Raw genomic sequence first — 15,280 nt, forward strand, 5'->3', positions numbered from 1 at the left:
TAATGCTATGCCTCTCCACGCCTGTAACATTATCAAGCTCTGAGGTAAGCAGAAGAAAGCAATGTATCTCTTCCCCAGGTCATTCTGGGATGGAGGGTAACGAGAGAGGACCAACAGTGGCATTGTCTTGTAAAGGTCTCAAACCTTGACGCAGATCCTTTTTGGACACGTTTATATTGTATGAAAACACTGGCCTACCAGTGTCAATACTTTCCACTCTGACTGGAAGTAGCTCTCCAGGTTTCCAGCTTCAGGTTTTTCACAACAATTACACCCTATCACAGCTCCTACCCAATGTCACCTATTGAACTTCATGGCTGTGGGGAGTTTGAACCCAGCTCCTAAATCCCACATTCTAACCACTACATCACATTTTACTGATCACAACGTTTAATTCCCCCACTTCGTTCTATAGTCCGTTTCCTTTATCATTACACTATCCCTTGTACTGACTGTAGAAGGGGGAAGTGGATTGTGTTTGCGTCCATAAACTGAAAATGTCAGCACCAGCAATACGTGACCGGGGGTGGGGGTGGGGGGGGGTGTCCCTTTTCATTTAAAAAAATGTAAATGAACAGTTACTGATAATAGGCAAGAAGTGCTAACAGTTAACTATCTAACACAATCCATCGCTGTCTGAAATATGCTCTTTCTCTGTTTGATCAAATTTATTCCTCTTTTGTTTGTTCAGCAATTTCAGCTCCTTACTGAACATATGCACTCTTGGCTATCTCTTGGATAGTTGGTTCTGGTGGGTTTTCTGGGCTGTGTGGCTGTGGTCTGGTGGATTTTGTTCCTAACGTTTCACCTGCATCTGTGGCTGGCATCTTCAGAGGTGTATCACAGAGAAAAGCCTGTTTCACACTGTGTCTAAGTGAGAAGGGAAAGTTTAGTGGGGTATATTGTCCATGTCTCAGGGTGGGGAACCAATCATTAAGTGTTTGGGTGGAACATGCTATGCAAAGGTGTGGTTCAGTGCATTGTATTGCGGGTGGGGTCATCAGTCCATTCTTTAAGTACTGGGAGCCAGGCTTTCGACAATACATCTCTTGGATACTTTACAAAGTTCCAAGAAAACTCAAAAAGCAGTTATTTTTTAAAACAAAATTTAGGCAACCCTGCAACTATTTGCTTAAAGAACAAGACGCCCAAAATAAACAGTCCGACATGAGTCAGGTATCCAAGGGGCTTTGAAGGTCTGCGTGGTAAAAACAGAGGCCTTGTGTCCTTCTGACATATTGCTGATCTTGCAGGAACCAAGTATCATAGGAAGAAGGCCTCAACTGTCTCCACTGCCGGCTGGGCTAAGCTCAGAACACATAAAGGGTGTGAGATTCAGGGTCTAGAAGTGCCATTTTGCATGACAGGCTACTATACTAGAGCAGTGGCAACATTTGCAGCCTTCTCAGCAGGGGCTCCAGTTGAGGAAATCAACAGAGAGGGGACAAAGATGCCCTTCTCCATGTGGGTGAAGCATTACAGTCGGGACTAGAGATTGCTGTCGAGGTTATTATCATCATTTATTAATACGGTCAACAATTAGAGTAACAAAGCAGTTTTAAAACAATGTTGCAGAGATGCATCCCTTTTATAGGATCAATAAATATATCTACAAGAGTCAGCTAAAAGCCTAGCCTAAGACAAACATACTCACAACTGGCAACATGAACTCCATCCATCCATCCATCCATCCATCCATCCATCCATCCATCTATCCATCCATCCATCCATCCATCCATCCATCCATCCATCCATCCATCCATCCATCCATCCATCCATCCATCCATCCATCCATCCATCCATCCATCCATCCATCCATCCATCCATCCATCCATCCATCCATCCATCCATCCATCCATCCATCCATCCATCCATCCATCAAATCTTAACTTCTCAATATCAAGAGCCCTCCCAAGTTTTTCTGGATTTACAGAGCTGTGTGAAAACTGAGCACCAGTATGCAATCTTTGAGAGTTTGTGATCAAAAGAAGAAAATCTAGTTTGGTTGTGTTTGATGTTCCAGGTAATCTGTCCAATAAAGGACCTATAGTTTCTTTTTAAATGTTGTAATGGAGGATGTAGTTGAAAAATATATGCTCAATTGACTCAATCTCTCTTTGTGAGCAAGCACACACCCTCTGTTCATAGGGAACTTTTGCAAATTTCCCCACCAATACAGCAGATGGCAAAATATTGCTACTGGCCACTTGGCCAGTGTAAACACCCTACTTGCCTTACTAGATTCCAGAAAGAACAAGTGGGCTGCCAGGGGTACAGTAAATCTCAAGTCATATGGAGAGATATAGCCAGGAGAAGACAAAATATCCAATTGTCTCTCTATATCAAATACTCCCTGTTTGACTACTGTTCTTGCTTGCTCAAGTCCAAGATTTAAAAGGGTTTGAGGAAAAAGACCTAACCTTTGTAAGGAGCTTAGAGCACCCCTGTGCCAGCTCAACTGGAAATTATCTTGGAGAATTAGCGGGAATAGCCCTTGGGGGTTAAGGCTGCCAGATAGCCATTCAAAGACTGATATAATGCAAATCTTGGCCTCAACTCTGATCATCCAGTTTCAAGTCTGATTCACATGTTTGGCATACAGTTGAGTACTTGTAACAAAGTCCAAAGAAATTTGGTCTGGATTCTCTTAAGTGAACCAAATAAGGAAGATGGAGGGTCTAAAAGAAGCCATAAACTAACTGGGGTACTGATTTGGCTTTAAACAGCTTAAGGGCCACCAGTATAAAGAAGGGCCCTTGAGATTTATGAAATCTGATTATGCTGTATGCCAGTCTTGCCCTGATGCAGCCATTGTATTATTGTTGGCAAGGTCTCTGTGGGGAGAGGAGTCCTATTTCAGATGGTGCATTAGAACCACAAGGACTGGACAATCATCTACTGCTCTTTCCCCCTTTTTTCCCACCCTGAGTTCTACCTTGGGTATATAACCAGCCAAGATGACTGAAGCCCCACTGAAGGAGAACAACACATCGTACTTACCATGAAGATGGCTTCTCTTCAGTGGGGTGAAGTCATTCAGATCCCACCCAAAAGGGTGTTGGAAATAATAAAATGTGAGCTATAGGGAAGTATTAGGGGTCTAGGGCTTTGGGATGACTGGAGAAGCCAGCCCCCTAGAGTCCAGGAGACACTATACAAATGTGCCTGCATTGCTGGAGGTGTGAGCTATCCAGCCTGGCTGACTTCACCCCATTGAAGAGAAGACACCTTCATGGTAAATCCAATGTGTTGTTCTGAGAGAACTAAGGTCACCCCAACAGGCTTCATGTGTAGGAGTGGGGAAACAAACCCAGTTCACCAGAATAGAGTTCCCCAATTCTAAGCTCTTCACCAGACTTGCAGGGGAAAATTAACATTTCAGAATCTTTACATGTTGCATTCCCAGTTTTGCAATAATTGTCAGGGCAGACTGAATTGGGGGCAGGCTTGTGGCTCAGTGATAGAGTGAGTGCTTTGTATGCAAAAGGTACCCCCTTAAGTCTCAGTTTCTCCAGTAAAAAAACATTAGAAAAGTCTCTTTTCCTAAGACCCTGACAATCTAGGACAAGCATACTGGCAAGACCACCTCTCCCCCAGGGCACCTTGCACTCTGCTTGTTTGGTATGGTTGCTCAAGTGAGAAAGAATTGCTTAGAGGTAATTATAATTTTAATTGCAACAACTGTTTGGATTTAAAGGCAGATATTCCTCTGACATCTGAAAGGAAAGAAAGTGATACTGCTCTTGATCTATCTCTGCTTGTTCCCACAGATGTTTTATTTGTCATCTATATTCCAGAAAGATGCAATTTCTCTCCTTGGGACCCGTGTAAGCTTGTGGTGAAAAGGTGAAGGCTGGATCTTCTCCTCAACAATTCTGTTTATAAACGTGAGCCTTGCAAATTCATTATATAAAAACAAGTTCTAAAGTATTACAGGAAGTGGTAGTGTGATGCCTGTAACCACAGTACTTCTTGAGCACTGACATTTCCAAGCAATAAAGTGGAAAAAGTACAATTTTTCAACCATGGTGCATTAAAAAGATATCACAGGACCCAGAGAGACTTTTAGAAATGATCTTTCTTCCTTTCTCAGATGGATAAGACCACATCCACAAAAGAGCACACAACCACTTATTCTCCTTATTCATTCAGCACATTTTTTTTAAAAAAATACAAGTCACAAACTTACACTCTCTCTGCTCCCGTTCCTTGATTATAGCATCCAGCCACTTCTGTTTGTCCTCCGCCGTCTTGGCCATACAGACAAACCATTTGTTTTTGGCAGTGTTGTGTATCTTCCAGCCATTTGTCACAGTGTAATTGTTGCTGTGGTAATCTGCTGCAAAAGTTCCAAGAGAAAGCAAGAGGAGTAAGGACTTTGTGAAACAGTGGCTGTGAATCATAGAATCATAGGCTCATTCCGCACATGCAGAATAATGCACTTTCAAACTGCTTTCAATGCTCTTTGAAGCTGCGCGGAATAGCAAAATCCGCTTGCAAACAGTTGTGAAAGTGGTTTGAAAACGCATTATTCTGCGTGTGCAGAAGGGGCCATAGAGTTGAAAGAGATCCAAAGGATCATCAAGTTCAACCCCCTGCCATGCAGGAACACACAATAAAAGCAGTCCTGACAGATGGCCAGATGTGGTTTGAGACTTGGCAACCACCTACTAGGGGAAATGGTAGTGAGGTTACTGACATGCTGGATTCCACTCCCTCTTCAAAGTGGTCCTCTAACAAAACTTATTTCTGACCAGGAACATCTAGGATGATGTCATCTTGGGTTCCCCATCATCTACAGAAAGCAACCCTCCCGTCCCAAAGATCATAGATGACATTTTAGTGATAATCTAAGAGTTGCATGAAGTCCATTCCCCCTGTCTTACCCATTCACAACTGTAAAGGAAAATCGTGACACATGAAATGTAGCAGATTTTATTTATTTATATTTACATTAATGTTTATAGTCTACTTTTCTCACTGAGATTTGAGAGAAGATGTCAAATCTGCACAGCAACTTTTTAAAAGGCAGTCTATTAGAAAGATCCTACACAAGGTTTCAAACCAGCTAACAAACAAAGGACCCCACAAAAATCCCTTCATTATAAGCACATTTGGATTCATGATTCTCAACTGTAGAGGCTAGGATGCAGGGTTATCTTAGCCAATAAAAAACATAATTCCATTAAGAAAAGTGTGTTTAAATATCTTTTACCAGTCCCATCTTCCACATTCTCAACCTCCATGACTTCTGTATTTATTCGGCCCCTGAAGATATAGAGGGATCCGTTGATTGACTTGGTACGTTTAGATGTCTTTTTCCCAGCAACTCTGCAATGAGAAAAAAAGTGGTTCTCCAAATGACTTTTTTACTACTATTTAAACAAAAACATGCATTTTTGTTACGACCTTTTCCCCAACCTCTTTTTGTTCTCCCCCGCTGTATGACTAACCACTGAAAGTGGACATCCTCAAATTTACCCACCCCTACCTTGCTTTATGACAGAAAGGATTTTGCCACCGAACCACCACCCCACGTCAACCTGTGCTTATTTGAAATGTATCTTATATTCTAATAGCAAAATCGGCCAATCTTTGGATACTTAAATCTGGCGACTGGAGCCATAAACGGGCAAGACAGATTTTTCTACAAACTGGACAAGGGCCTCAGGTTTGCAGAAAAACCTGATTTTTTAAAAAACAAAACAAAACCAGGGGGTGGGTTAAAAAAACAGAAAAGATCAAAGGAATGCATGTAGCTTTAAGCAATGGATTCCCTCAGTGGCTGTTGCTAGGCAACCACAGCATTCCAGATCACAGTTTTTATGAGTAAAAGGCAGGGAGAGGGGAAGGGCGCTTTTCTGGCCTATTTTGGCATTTGAAGGAGGATGCATTGACTAGCTCCTGGTTGGGAAATTCCTGGAAATTTTGGGGTGAAATCTGAGGAGGACAAAATTTGGGGAGGAAAGGGGCCTCAGCAGGGTAGAATGCCATATATATTTTCGTTAGGAAGCAGGGTTTTTTTTTTAAATTTAGCAGCCCTAGTTTACTCTTTATCTTTTGGAACATAGACCTGAGGGACGGTGCCTGGGGAAGGTGGAGTTTGGGGAGGGGAGGGACCTATGCAGGATATAGTGCCATAGACACCTCACTCCAAAGCAGCCATTTGCTCCTGGGAAACGAGGGCCACCAACCTTCAGTTGAGGGCTGGGGATCACCATTTTAAAGCAGCCATTTTCTCTAGGTGAACTGTTCATTGTCTCCTGGAGATCAGCTATAATCCCAGGAAACCTCCATCCAAACCTGGAGGTCATTTATCCCAATTATGAGGTGGGATTCATGTAAAAACAATGCACAACTAAGCATCTAAGCATCTGAACAGACATGATCTAAATATCAACTCACGGCTGCTTCCTTTATTATCAGTATGTTTCTTGGGAGAGCTGAAGCTATCGTACAATAAGCTGGGTGAAATTCTATCACAAACAGAGCTTCCTTATCATAGAAATATTTTATCAGTAGCAAGAAACTTAGCATATTATATCATAAGCTTGCAGGAGAGCTGTTTACTCCCAGTGCTGGCTCCCTGAGGAGAGCAGAAACTATAGGTCTCATTGTGCCTTAGGTGTTACTAGAATTTCTCCACCCCTTCTCCCACACAACCCTCTTCTGCATTGAGAATGGTAATAAATATCATATATATTTTTAAAAGATGTGCATATACATTTTAGTGTTTTTAGTTTTACAGCCTTTACCATTCTGAGAAATTCTGTTTGAGGGTTAACTTGGTTTGCTAACAAGTGAGGACTCATTACTAAACTCATTAAAAAAATTCTTTAAAAAAGAACAGTCCAATGTCACCAACACAACCTCCGAAGAAAAGCAAGTGGTACTACATCTCTTATTTTAAATCTAGCTGACGTGAGGAACAATCAGTCTGCTCCACGAAAGCCTTCAGCATGCCAACAAAAGCTATATTTAGCTCTTTGTGGGTATGCAACTATTTAATTACAAATGCATCGATTCCCTTATTAAGCATGCAGCCCCTGTTGGGCCACATGTCAATAGAAACTTTGCCATGCTGACAGTTCTGAGCTAGTATCAGAGTGTTTTGCTTCCTAAGCTCCAGTAACCTGAGGGGCTCTCTCAGCATCTTTAAGATGGAAATCGGTCCAGACAGAATGATTCTCCCAAAGATACTGCCTGACTTTTTTACAGAATAAAGCTGTCTGACTCCTATAATTTTGGCAGCATGTAGAACAAGGACAGAGGTCAAGTGACCAATTTGCGGGCTTTACAATGAGAATCTATAAACCATCTATAAACCATAACTGGGACCCAGGGACATGAAAGGGAAAGCTTCTTTAATCACAGCATGTTCCATAATCAAAAATGAGAATCCTAATGTAGTTGAAGTCAAGAGCACAGAGGAAAGCAGAGCAGTGATTAATTCAGAGGTAAGGACATCCTATTCTCTTCGCTAATGAACTCTCAACAGCTTCTCTTTCTAACCTCCTTTTGAACTTCTTTGCAGTACAGTGACTTGAAGGTCAACCTTTCAATGCTCACAAAAAGCAGTAATGCACGCTTTCTCATTTCCAAATGTTGAAGCGATTAGCTCTTAAAAGAGTCACACCACAGAATAAAGGGAGCATACACAAATATTTGTGATGAGTATTTATTTAGAATATTTCTGTATCCTGGCTTTCTCCCAATATCACCCAAGACAGGAAACAACAGTGAATATAGCAAATATCTATCTATCTATCTATCTATCTATCTATCTATCTATCTATCTATCTATCTATCTATCTATATCTATATCTATATCTATATCTATATCTATCTATCTATATATATATAGATATAGATATAGATATAGATATAGATATAGATATAGATATAGATAGATAGATAGATAGATAGATAGATAGATAGATAGATAGATAGATAGATAGATAGATAGATAGATAGATAGATAGATAGATAGATAGATAGAGATAGATAGATAGATAGATAGATATAGATATAGATAGATAGATAGATAGATAGATAGATAGATAGATAGATAGATAGATAGATAGATAGATAGATAGATAGATAGATATAGATATAGATATAGATATAGAGATATAGAGATATAGAGATATAGAGATAGATGAGATAGAGATAGATGATAGATGATAGATGATAGATGATATGTATGTATGTATGTATGTATGTATGTATGTATGTGTGTGTGTGTGTATACACACACACACATACACATATACATATATTCATGACAATTGGTAACTAAAGCAGACAAGCCAGAGGCCACATCTGTATGCAGCCCACATGTATACATGCAGTCATGTTTTACTGCAAATGCTATGTGTAGAGTTGCCAGGACTCAAAATATAGCAAGGGACGCACTGCCTCCCAACCACCATTGCTCACTGTCACTTAGCTGGCAACTCTAACTATGTGCACGATCTAATTGTGTCTAGCATGGGCACACTTGCCTAGGTAGATGTGTTAATTAGCACACCTGTACAAATAGGTGTGTCAACGGTGTGTGAACTTTGGATGTGGTGAATATATATTTAGATAAACTTCAGATTTCTTAGAATCCTCTGTTTTTTTAAAAAAAGAAAATCAGATCCTGATGATTTGGACAGTTCTTGCTGCAGTTATTAAGGAAATATAAACACAGATCCTTTGGGGAACACAAAGTGTCGGAGCTGCCTTGTCCAAATCCAAGCCAAACTACAGCAAACTCGCTCACTAGTGCCTGCTCTGAACACATAAGACAACTTTCTCAAAAGGCAGTAGAACACTTTGTTTCCTAAAACTTGGTGTTCCCGGAAACCTGCAGAAAGGGAGGGGTTGTATTAATCCCAACTACAAGCGGAACAAGAAAGACTCAAAAAGGGAGGAGGAAGAGAGGGGGAAAAGGCAAGAGAAGAATGAAGAAAGCTAGAAAGGGTTCAATAATGATTTCAAGTAGACGAGGGTTTGCATACAGAATGGGATGTAGGATGTATGCAGGAAGGTGACAATACAAAACGCCTGGCATTTTAAAATGGCCAAATTTGAGAAATGGAAAAAATAAATATGGAAATTGACCAGATAATAATCAGTGACGTTCTTTCCATATTGCTTCCAAGGCTTCGCTAGTGAAGCATCAGAGATAAAATCTCAATATCTCCTGATTCTCTCAAAAGATAAGAAAAGTACTTATTTGCTGGAGGGTAAAAAGAAAAAGGAAAAGCCAGTAAGAATTAAAAGCTGCAGATGGCCAAATGACCCTCTTTTCTTGCCTCCTCAATACTGCGTATAGTAGCATCCTTCTCCTTTTCACAGTCACTTGCTTTGCCCGAGGTATTCTCAGGAATCCCCTGCATTCTCTCACACCAAGCTTGAAAAAGCCTCCAAATTACTCTTGGCGACGTGCCCAGACTCCAATTGCTCCTGCCTGAGCCACCTGTTCTGAGAAGGTCCGCAGCTGGGAAACGGATGGCTCAGCACAGGGCCGGGATTCATGATCACTTTTGCTCTGCAACTCATCAGTTCCTGTCATTCTAGCAGCATTCTGCGAAGCCTCCTCAGTGGTGCTGTGCAAAAGATTCCTCTCGTCTATTTCATATTTCTTTAGTTACACTAAAAGGAACTCAGAGAATTTTTGTTTCCTCCCATTTACACCACAGCGTGAGAACCCTGTAAAGTGTGGACATTGTCAATAGAGAAACTAAGAGTTTTAATAGTCCTTTCTTTCTGTACTGGCTGAGCACCATCTCCTTGGTGAGCTGCAGCAAATATTGCTCAGCCTTCTAGCTGGTGGGTAGGAGGAGAAGACGCCAGTGCAGCTCCAAACACTATGGAGATCAGTTCTTCCCAATTTGTTGAGCATGGACTATATATAGCACTGTAAAAGTAAACAAACCGAGGTCTACGCAATCTGCACTAATCATCCAGACAGGAAAATGGTAAGAATCTCCAAAGTGACACAAACAAGGGGGCTCACCTGGATTTCCGCTTGCAGTAGACCAGCAGGTTATCAAAGAGGAAGAACGTTCTCTCCTGGATGTTTCCTGCCGAGATTTTTAACAAGGTACCCTGGAGCAGGAGTTGGGTACAGATGTCTGTCAAGTTGGATCCCTAGAGCACAGAATGACAGTTTGCTTAACCTTCCCTCTAATTAAAGTTGCAATCAAGAATTTCCATGTACTGCTGATATTTATGCTCACCACCTCCATCTCGCAGAAGGGTGCTTTGATTGCAAGGTGAAATCCTTACAATACATCCAAAATCTCCTCCTCCTCCCCCACACACCGGACTTTTTGTGTTTTGTTTATTACTGATTTCCAAACTAAATGTTCTCCTAGTTTAAGAAAGTTGTTACAGCAGGTCTGGGGGCTAATTTGCATGTCAGAATTATGGCTGTTACATCAACTCAAAAATAACAGTAATAACAGTACCTGATTAAGATATTCAAATGATTAATTGATGAAGGAGAAATGCACCATAAAAATTTAGGTTATGCTGTATTGCTTTAAATCACACCATGTGAGAGCTGCCATTACGTGGGCATTTTTTAATAATAACCTTCTTATCTGAAAACAAGACAGTATATAAAAATACAGCCCGTTCTATGAAAAGAGGGAGGATCCAAAGTGCCGCATGTGGAACAGAACTTGTGGCATGAGATTTTCACACCTCTGAAATTCTGTTGTAGGCCACCCCATCCTTCAATGCTGGCCTAGAGGCCAGGGACCCCAGGTATTTTACTGGGCATGGTATGAGAGTTGAAGTGGAAAGGGGGAGCTGCATGAAAAATTGCTCCCTTCTTCCAAAAGACCTCCCAAAAGTAGAAAGCAAGATTTAGAGTCAACCCATCAAATATAAACATTTAAATGCCCAGCACTAAGCTAAACAAAAGAAGAGCTGATCTGAACAATGAAGACTAGCAAACATTGACAAATGCTAACTAAGCTGCAAAATCAACACATGAAACTGCTTTTTCTAAGTCAGATTATTGGTCCATCAAGATCAGTATTGCCTACTCAGAATGGCAGCAACTCTGCTGTATTTCAGGCAGATGACTTTCATGTCATCTGCTTGACAGTTTACCTACTATCTGTAAACTAGAGATACTAGACTGAGGTTGGACCTGGGACTGCACTAACACTGAGCTACCACCCCTCCAATCAAAAGTTTAGTGAAATAAAAATGTCTTAGTGTGGCTAGATCATAAACGTTGATGCCAGGCAGACCTTTTTGGCAAGATAATCTCCTCACAGCCACCACTGAACTCTATGCTTGCAGCAGGTATTGTCCTCGATACTCCTACAAAACAAAATGTTCCTGAAGGCTATGGCATTTCAGCCCTGGCCACCACTTTCCTTATCGCACACACATAAGTGTGTCACAAAAACAAACCCCCAGACACCTACATAGTGGTGGTGGCCTGCCTAATAAAATGATCTAAGGAATCAGGCAAACTAGAGAAAGCAATGCTCTAAGATTAAAAGATCAGGAAGCAAATTGCTCATTTCCCACTTAGGTATCCAAAGTATTAACAATGGGGACATCCTTGGACCTCAATCCTGTTTAAAACAAGCCACTTCTTTTCTTAATATGGGGACAGGAACTCTGCTGAAATTAATACAGGAGACATGGCATAGTCCGCTATGTTTGCTAAGAAGTAAAGGAAGAAAGTGGGTGAGGGTAGTTGACTTTTTTACAAAAGGAACCAATGATCCTTTTGTAATGTGGAGGGGACAGCCATCCATGGGATGGAGGGTGGGTCATAAAGATGGACATGGTAATAACAGCAATAGAGGACTCATAACGTAGGTTGAGATTATTCCTTTTGCTGAACCAGTTTGTTAATGGAAAAATAGAATCATTTGTCTTGTGTTTACATTTATACTACAAACATTAAAGACAACATCCCAACAGACTATGGGCATACTGTCATGCAGTGCTTAAATTAGTCATCACATTTCCTGTGTTTGTAATGGAAAGACAATACCTATGCTGGCTAGAACTTACATTTGCTTGAAAAACACATTTCTTCTGCATTGCATTGATTAAATTTTCCCTGGAATAACTGGTAAAATGGGGGTGCGATCCTGAAATAAGTTGAAGCATGGATGACTTCATTGGTTGCAGGAGTGCAGTCAGGGGGTTAGACCACTGTTTTTACAGAACATCACTACCCCCAACACACACACACAGCCCAAGGATGTATTGGCAAAGTGGCCACTGGGGCTCCTGAGTTCAAAAACTGCCCCACCCCTTCAAGCGCCGAAACATAACAAACTCTCTGACTGGCTCGTCAACTGCATCTGAGGCTTTTGCTACCCTGAACGTTATATTTAGGCTCTGTTTGCTGAACCGGCTATTCAAAAACACACACGCAGCTGGGGATCATAGCTGCTCACGTGGCCCCAGAGGAACGCCAAGAACATCCTTAAGAGAGGAAAAATGAGCAAGTCTAAAACAAAACAACAGCGGCAGTCATGGAACATGCCCAATAGTCTGAACAGGCGGAAGTTTACATGATCTCCTGAAAGATGGCTGCAGCAAAGGAATCTCCACAGCTGGCAACGATCAGCCTGGATAGTTTAACAGTCAGTCCCAAAGCTCTTGCAACACCAGTATGTCAGTGAAATCATTTAACAACTATAGTTCCAGATAGTAGAATAAAAATGTACCATCCTTCACTCTCTCACTCTCTGTGCTTCCGCCTACTAATCTACAGATGCAAAATCCCCAAATATACCAAGCTCTGGAGAATCTATTAATAGCAGCTATCCCATAGATCACCTATTATTTCCTTTTCCTTTTAGCCAGGCTATTAAATAACTGCTCAACTGATCACAGGAGGTGAATAAAAATAATCTCCAGGTGATCAGACATTTAAAAAGTATAAATTGGAAAAGAGACAGTTCTTTTGTTTATTTTAAGCATTTAACAAAGATCGAATTTCAATCAATCAATCACCTTTTTTTAGGCATAAGTTAATTTTTTAAAAACAGGAATAACCAAAATAAGATCAAAGTCAAAGTGACTAATGTTTTAACAAAGCCCGCACTAAAAACTTTACTACATCTTCAGTCCGTTCAGGGCAGCAATCATTAAGTAGTATCTGATTCTTGGCCCTGTCGGAGGGGGCCAGATTTAAATTGAAGCTTGGGTGGTATCATCAGGACAGTCTCCGGAGGATAACCTACAATTTTGGTGCCGCTAGCTTAAAAATGCGCCCCTGCAGAATGAAATGTGAAAAAACACCAAAAAATACCCTCCTAAAAGCCCGCATACCTTGCATTCGGATTCATTCATATTCAGGCAGGACATATTCAGCCAATGTTCACCCAAATATGCCCAGATTCGGGAAAATCTGGTATTTGTTTCATCCGAATCTCCAAGGCTACTTGTAATCCCAAAAAGAACTGCACAATGTGTAGATGTCTATGTTAGCCTCTTCCCACACCTTCAAAATAGCATAACCCTGCACATGTCTACTCAGAAGTCAATCCCATTTGAAGGAAATTACTTCCTGAGCAATGCTACACAGACTTCAGTGGACTTAGATGAGCCTGATTAGAATTACACTGGGAATTCATCAAGGACAGACTTGCAACTTTAGAAGGAACCCTTATTGGACCACGTACCACCATCCATACCTCCCATCCTTCAATGTGAGACTGCAGCTGCTCGAGAGCTTCCAGCTTCTCCATCTGCCTCTTGGTCTCATTGATGTTGGTACAAACCGTCTTCATTGCCTGCAGTGCATTCTGGACAGCTTGATAATCCGGATGTTTAGTGGGCGTCCTCTTAGCTAATTCCTAGAAAAGAAAGGACAAAACAAAGAATACATTTAAGTTACAGCTCTCTTCATTACCTTCCCACCATGACGATCTGGGTTCAGGGGCCAATTCACATGACCTACATCTGCTTAATATAAAACTGTAGAGAGTGCTTTGGGTTTGTCTGGTCTCCACTGTCAAACACAGTCCTTGACAGGGAGGTATTCAGGCAGGAAGGTGCTGCTGAGTATCACAAGGTATAGACACATTATTGGCTGACTGGGCTAGCATCAGCATACCTTGAAGTGGGACAGCTGCCAGGGTGCAGGGATTTTTGTGGGACCCTCTCCTGCTGACTTCCTGTTTCCACATGTTCCCCCACCTGCTTCTTCTCTACCCACTCATGAGGTATTAGCTTTATGTCCTCGTTCCAAATGCTGCTCAACACCACTAGAGAAAGCATACATCCAGGCAGGGGAAGAACACAGGCAGGTGGGGTGGAATGTGTGAGCAATGGACTTGGTAAAGAGCAGAGAAGGGGGGATGGCCAATGTCTGCTCAGGGTCTCCCCAAAAGTTGGAACTAGCCATGTTGGTTGAGGACAGCTCCATTACTCTATTCCAGATTAATCTCTCTACCATTATTTCCAACATCAGTGAGTTCCACTAATAATAATTAAAAGGAAATAATCAGCTGCAATTGAAGACTTGATGAGCCAGAATAGTTCAAGTGGTTCAGATCACAGCAGCCAACCTAAGCTTGCCTTGCTGGAAATCAACTCATGGAAAGTCTTTGGCAACTGACAATAATCAACAATGACAAAGTTCTGGCAAAGAATTTGGCAGCTTCAACCCAGAATTAATCATTTTTTCAGACCAACAATATTTTATGACCAGACACTTCTGAATTAAAAAAAAAATCCTTTCAATAAGGTCCTACTAAACGTCTTTCTTTCCTCTTGGTACAGAATAGGATGTTTAAAATATAACATTTTTAGCCTGTCTGGAATGTTTCACATTCTTCCAATACTGCTATTGCTTTTCAAATTTAGCTTTGATAGCTTATAGCTCTGTGACCAAATGGCAAAATCACTGTGCAGCTGCCTCATTCCACATTTCCAGAGAAGGACTTTAGATGTGATTGGTGAACTAGCATTACAGAGTTAGCAAGTAACTAAGAGGTAACCAGATCAGTGTATTCTCTGAGGGAACAAATCTGCCTAAAAATAAAAGGAATTCAGATTCTGAGCCAAGTTTATCAGGTTTGCCCCAAGAAAATGCTGATTCTACAACCTGAATACATATTGGAGAAGTACATATATTCATTTATTCTTCAGACTGCCAGGCACAATCGGTCCTATACTCAGTGGATCCCAGGCCTGGAAATTTGACAACCACTGTCCTACATATGTGGCAGCAGCCCTGTCAGCAAGTGGAAAACTAAATAAAGTGGAACCTCAGTTTTCGTTGGTAATCCGTCCAAAA

General features: G+C 41.2%; 1 protein-coding gene across 1 annotated transcript in view; it reads right to left on the reverse strand.

Moving 5' to 3' along the window:
- PREX1 (phosphatidylinositol-3,4,5-trisphosphate dependent Rac exchange factor 1) overlaps positions 1-15,280 on the reverse strand; it is a 266,216-nt gene that overhangs the window by 103,235 nt on the left and 147,701 nt on the right. Inside the window, exons 6-9 of the mRNA XM_048496371.1 lie at positions 13,674-13,835; positions 10,007-10,140; positions 5,216-5,331; positions 4,190-4,339 (exon numbers count right to left, since the gene is read on the reverse strand). Coding sequence (XP_048352328.1) covers positions 4,190-4,339; positions 5,216-5,331; positions 10,007-10,140; positions 13,674-13,835 — 562 coding nt within the window. The remainder of the gene's footprint in view (positions 1-4,189; positions 4,340-5,215; positions 5,332-10,006; positions 10,141-13,673; positions 13,836-15,280) is intronic.

Source organism: Sphaerodactylus townsendi, linkage group LG05 (genome assembly GCF_021028975.2).
Source record: "Sphaerodactylus townsendi isolate TG3544 linkage group LG05, MPM_Stown_v2.3, whole genome shotgun sequence".
Classification (NCBI taxonomy): domain Eukaryota; kingdom Metazoa; phylum Chordata; class Lepidosauria; order Squamata; family Sphaerodactylidae; genus Sphaerodactylus; species Sphaerodactylus townsendi.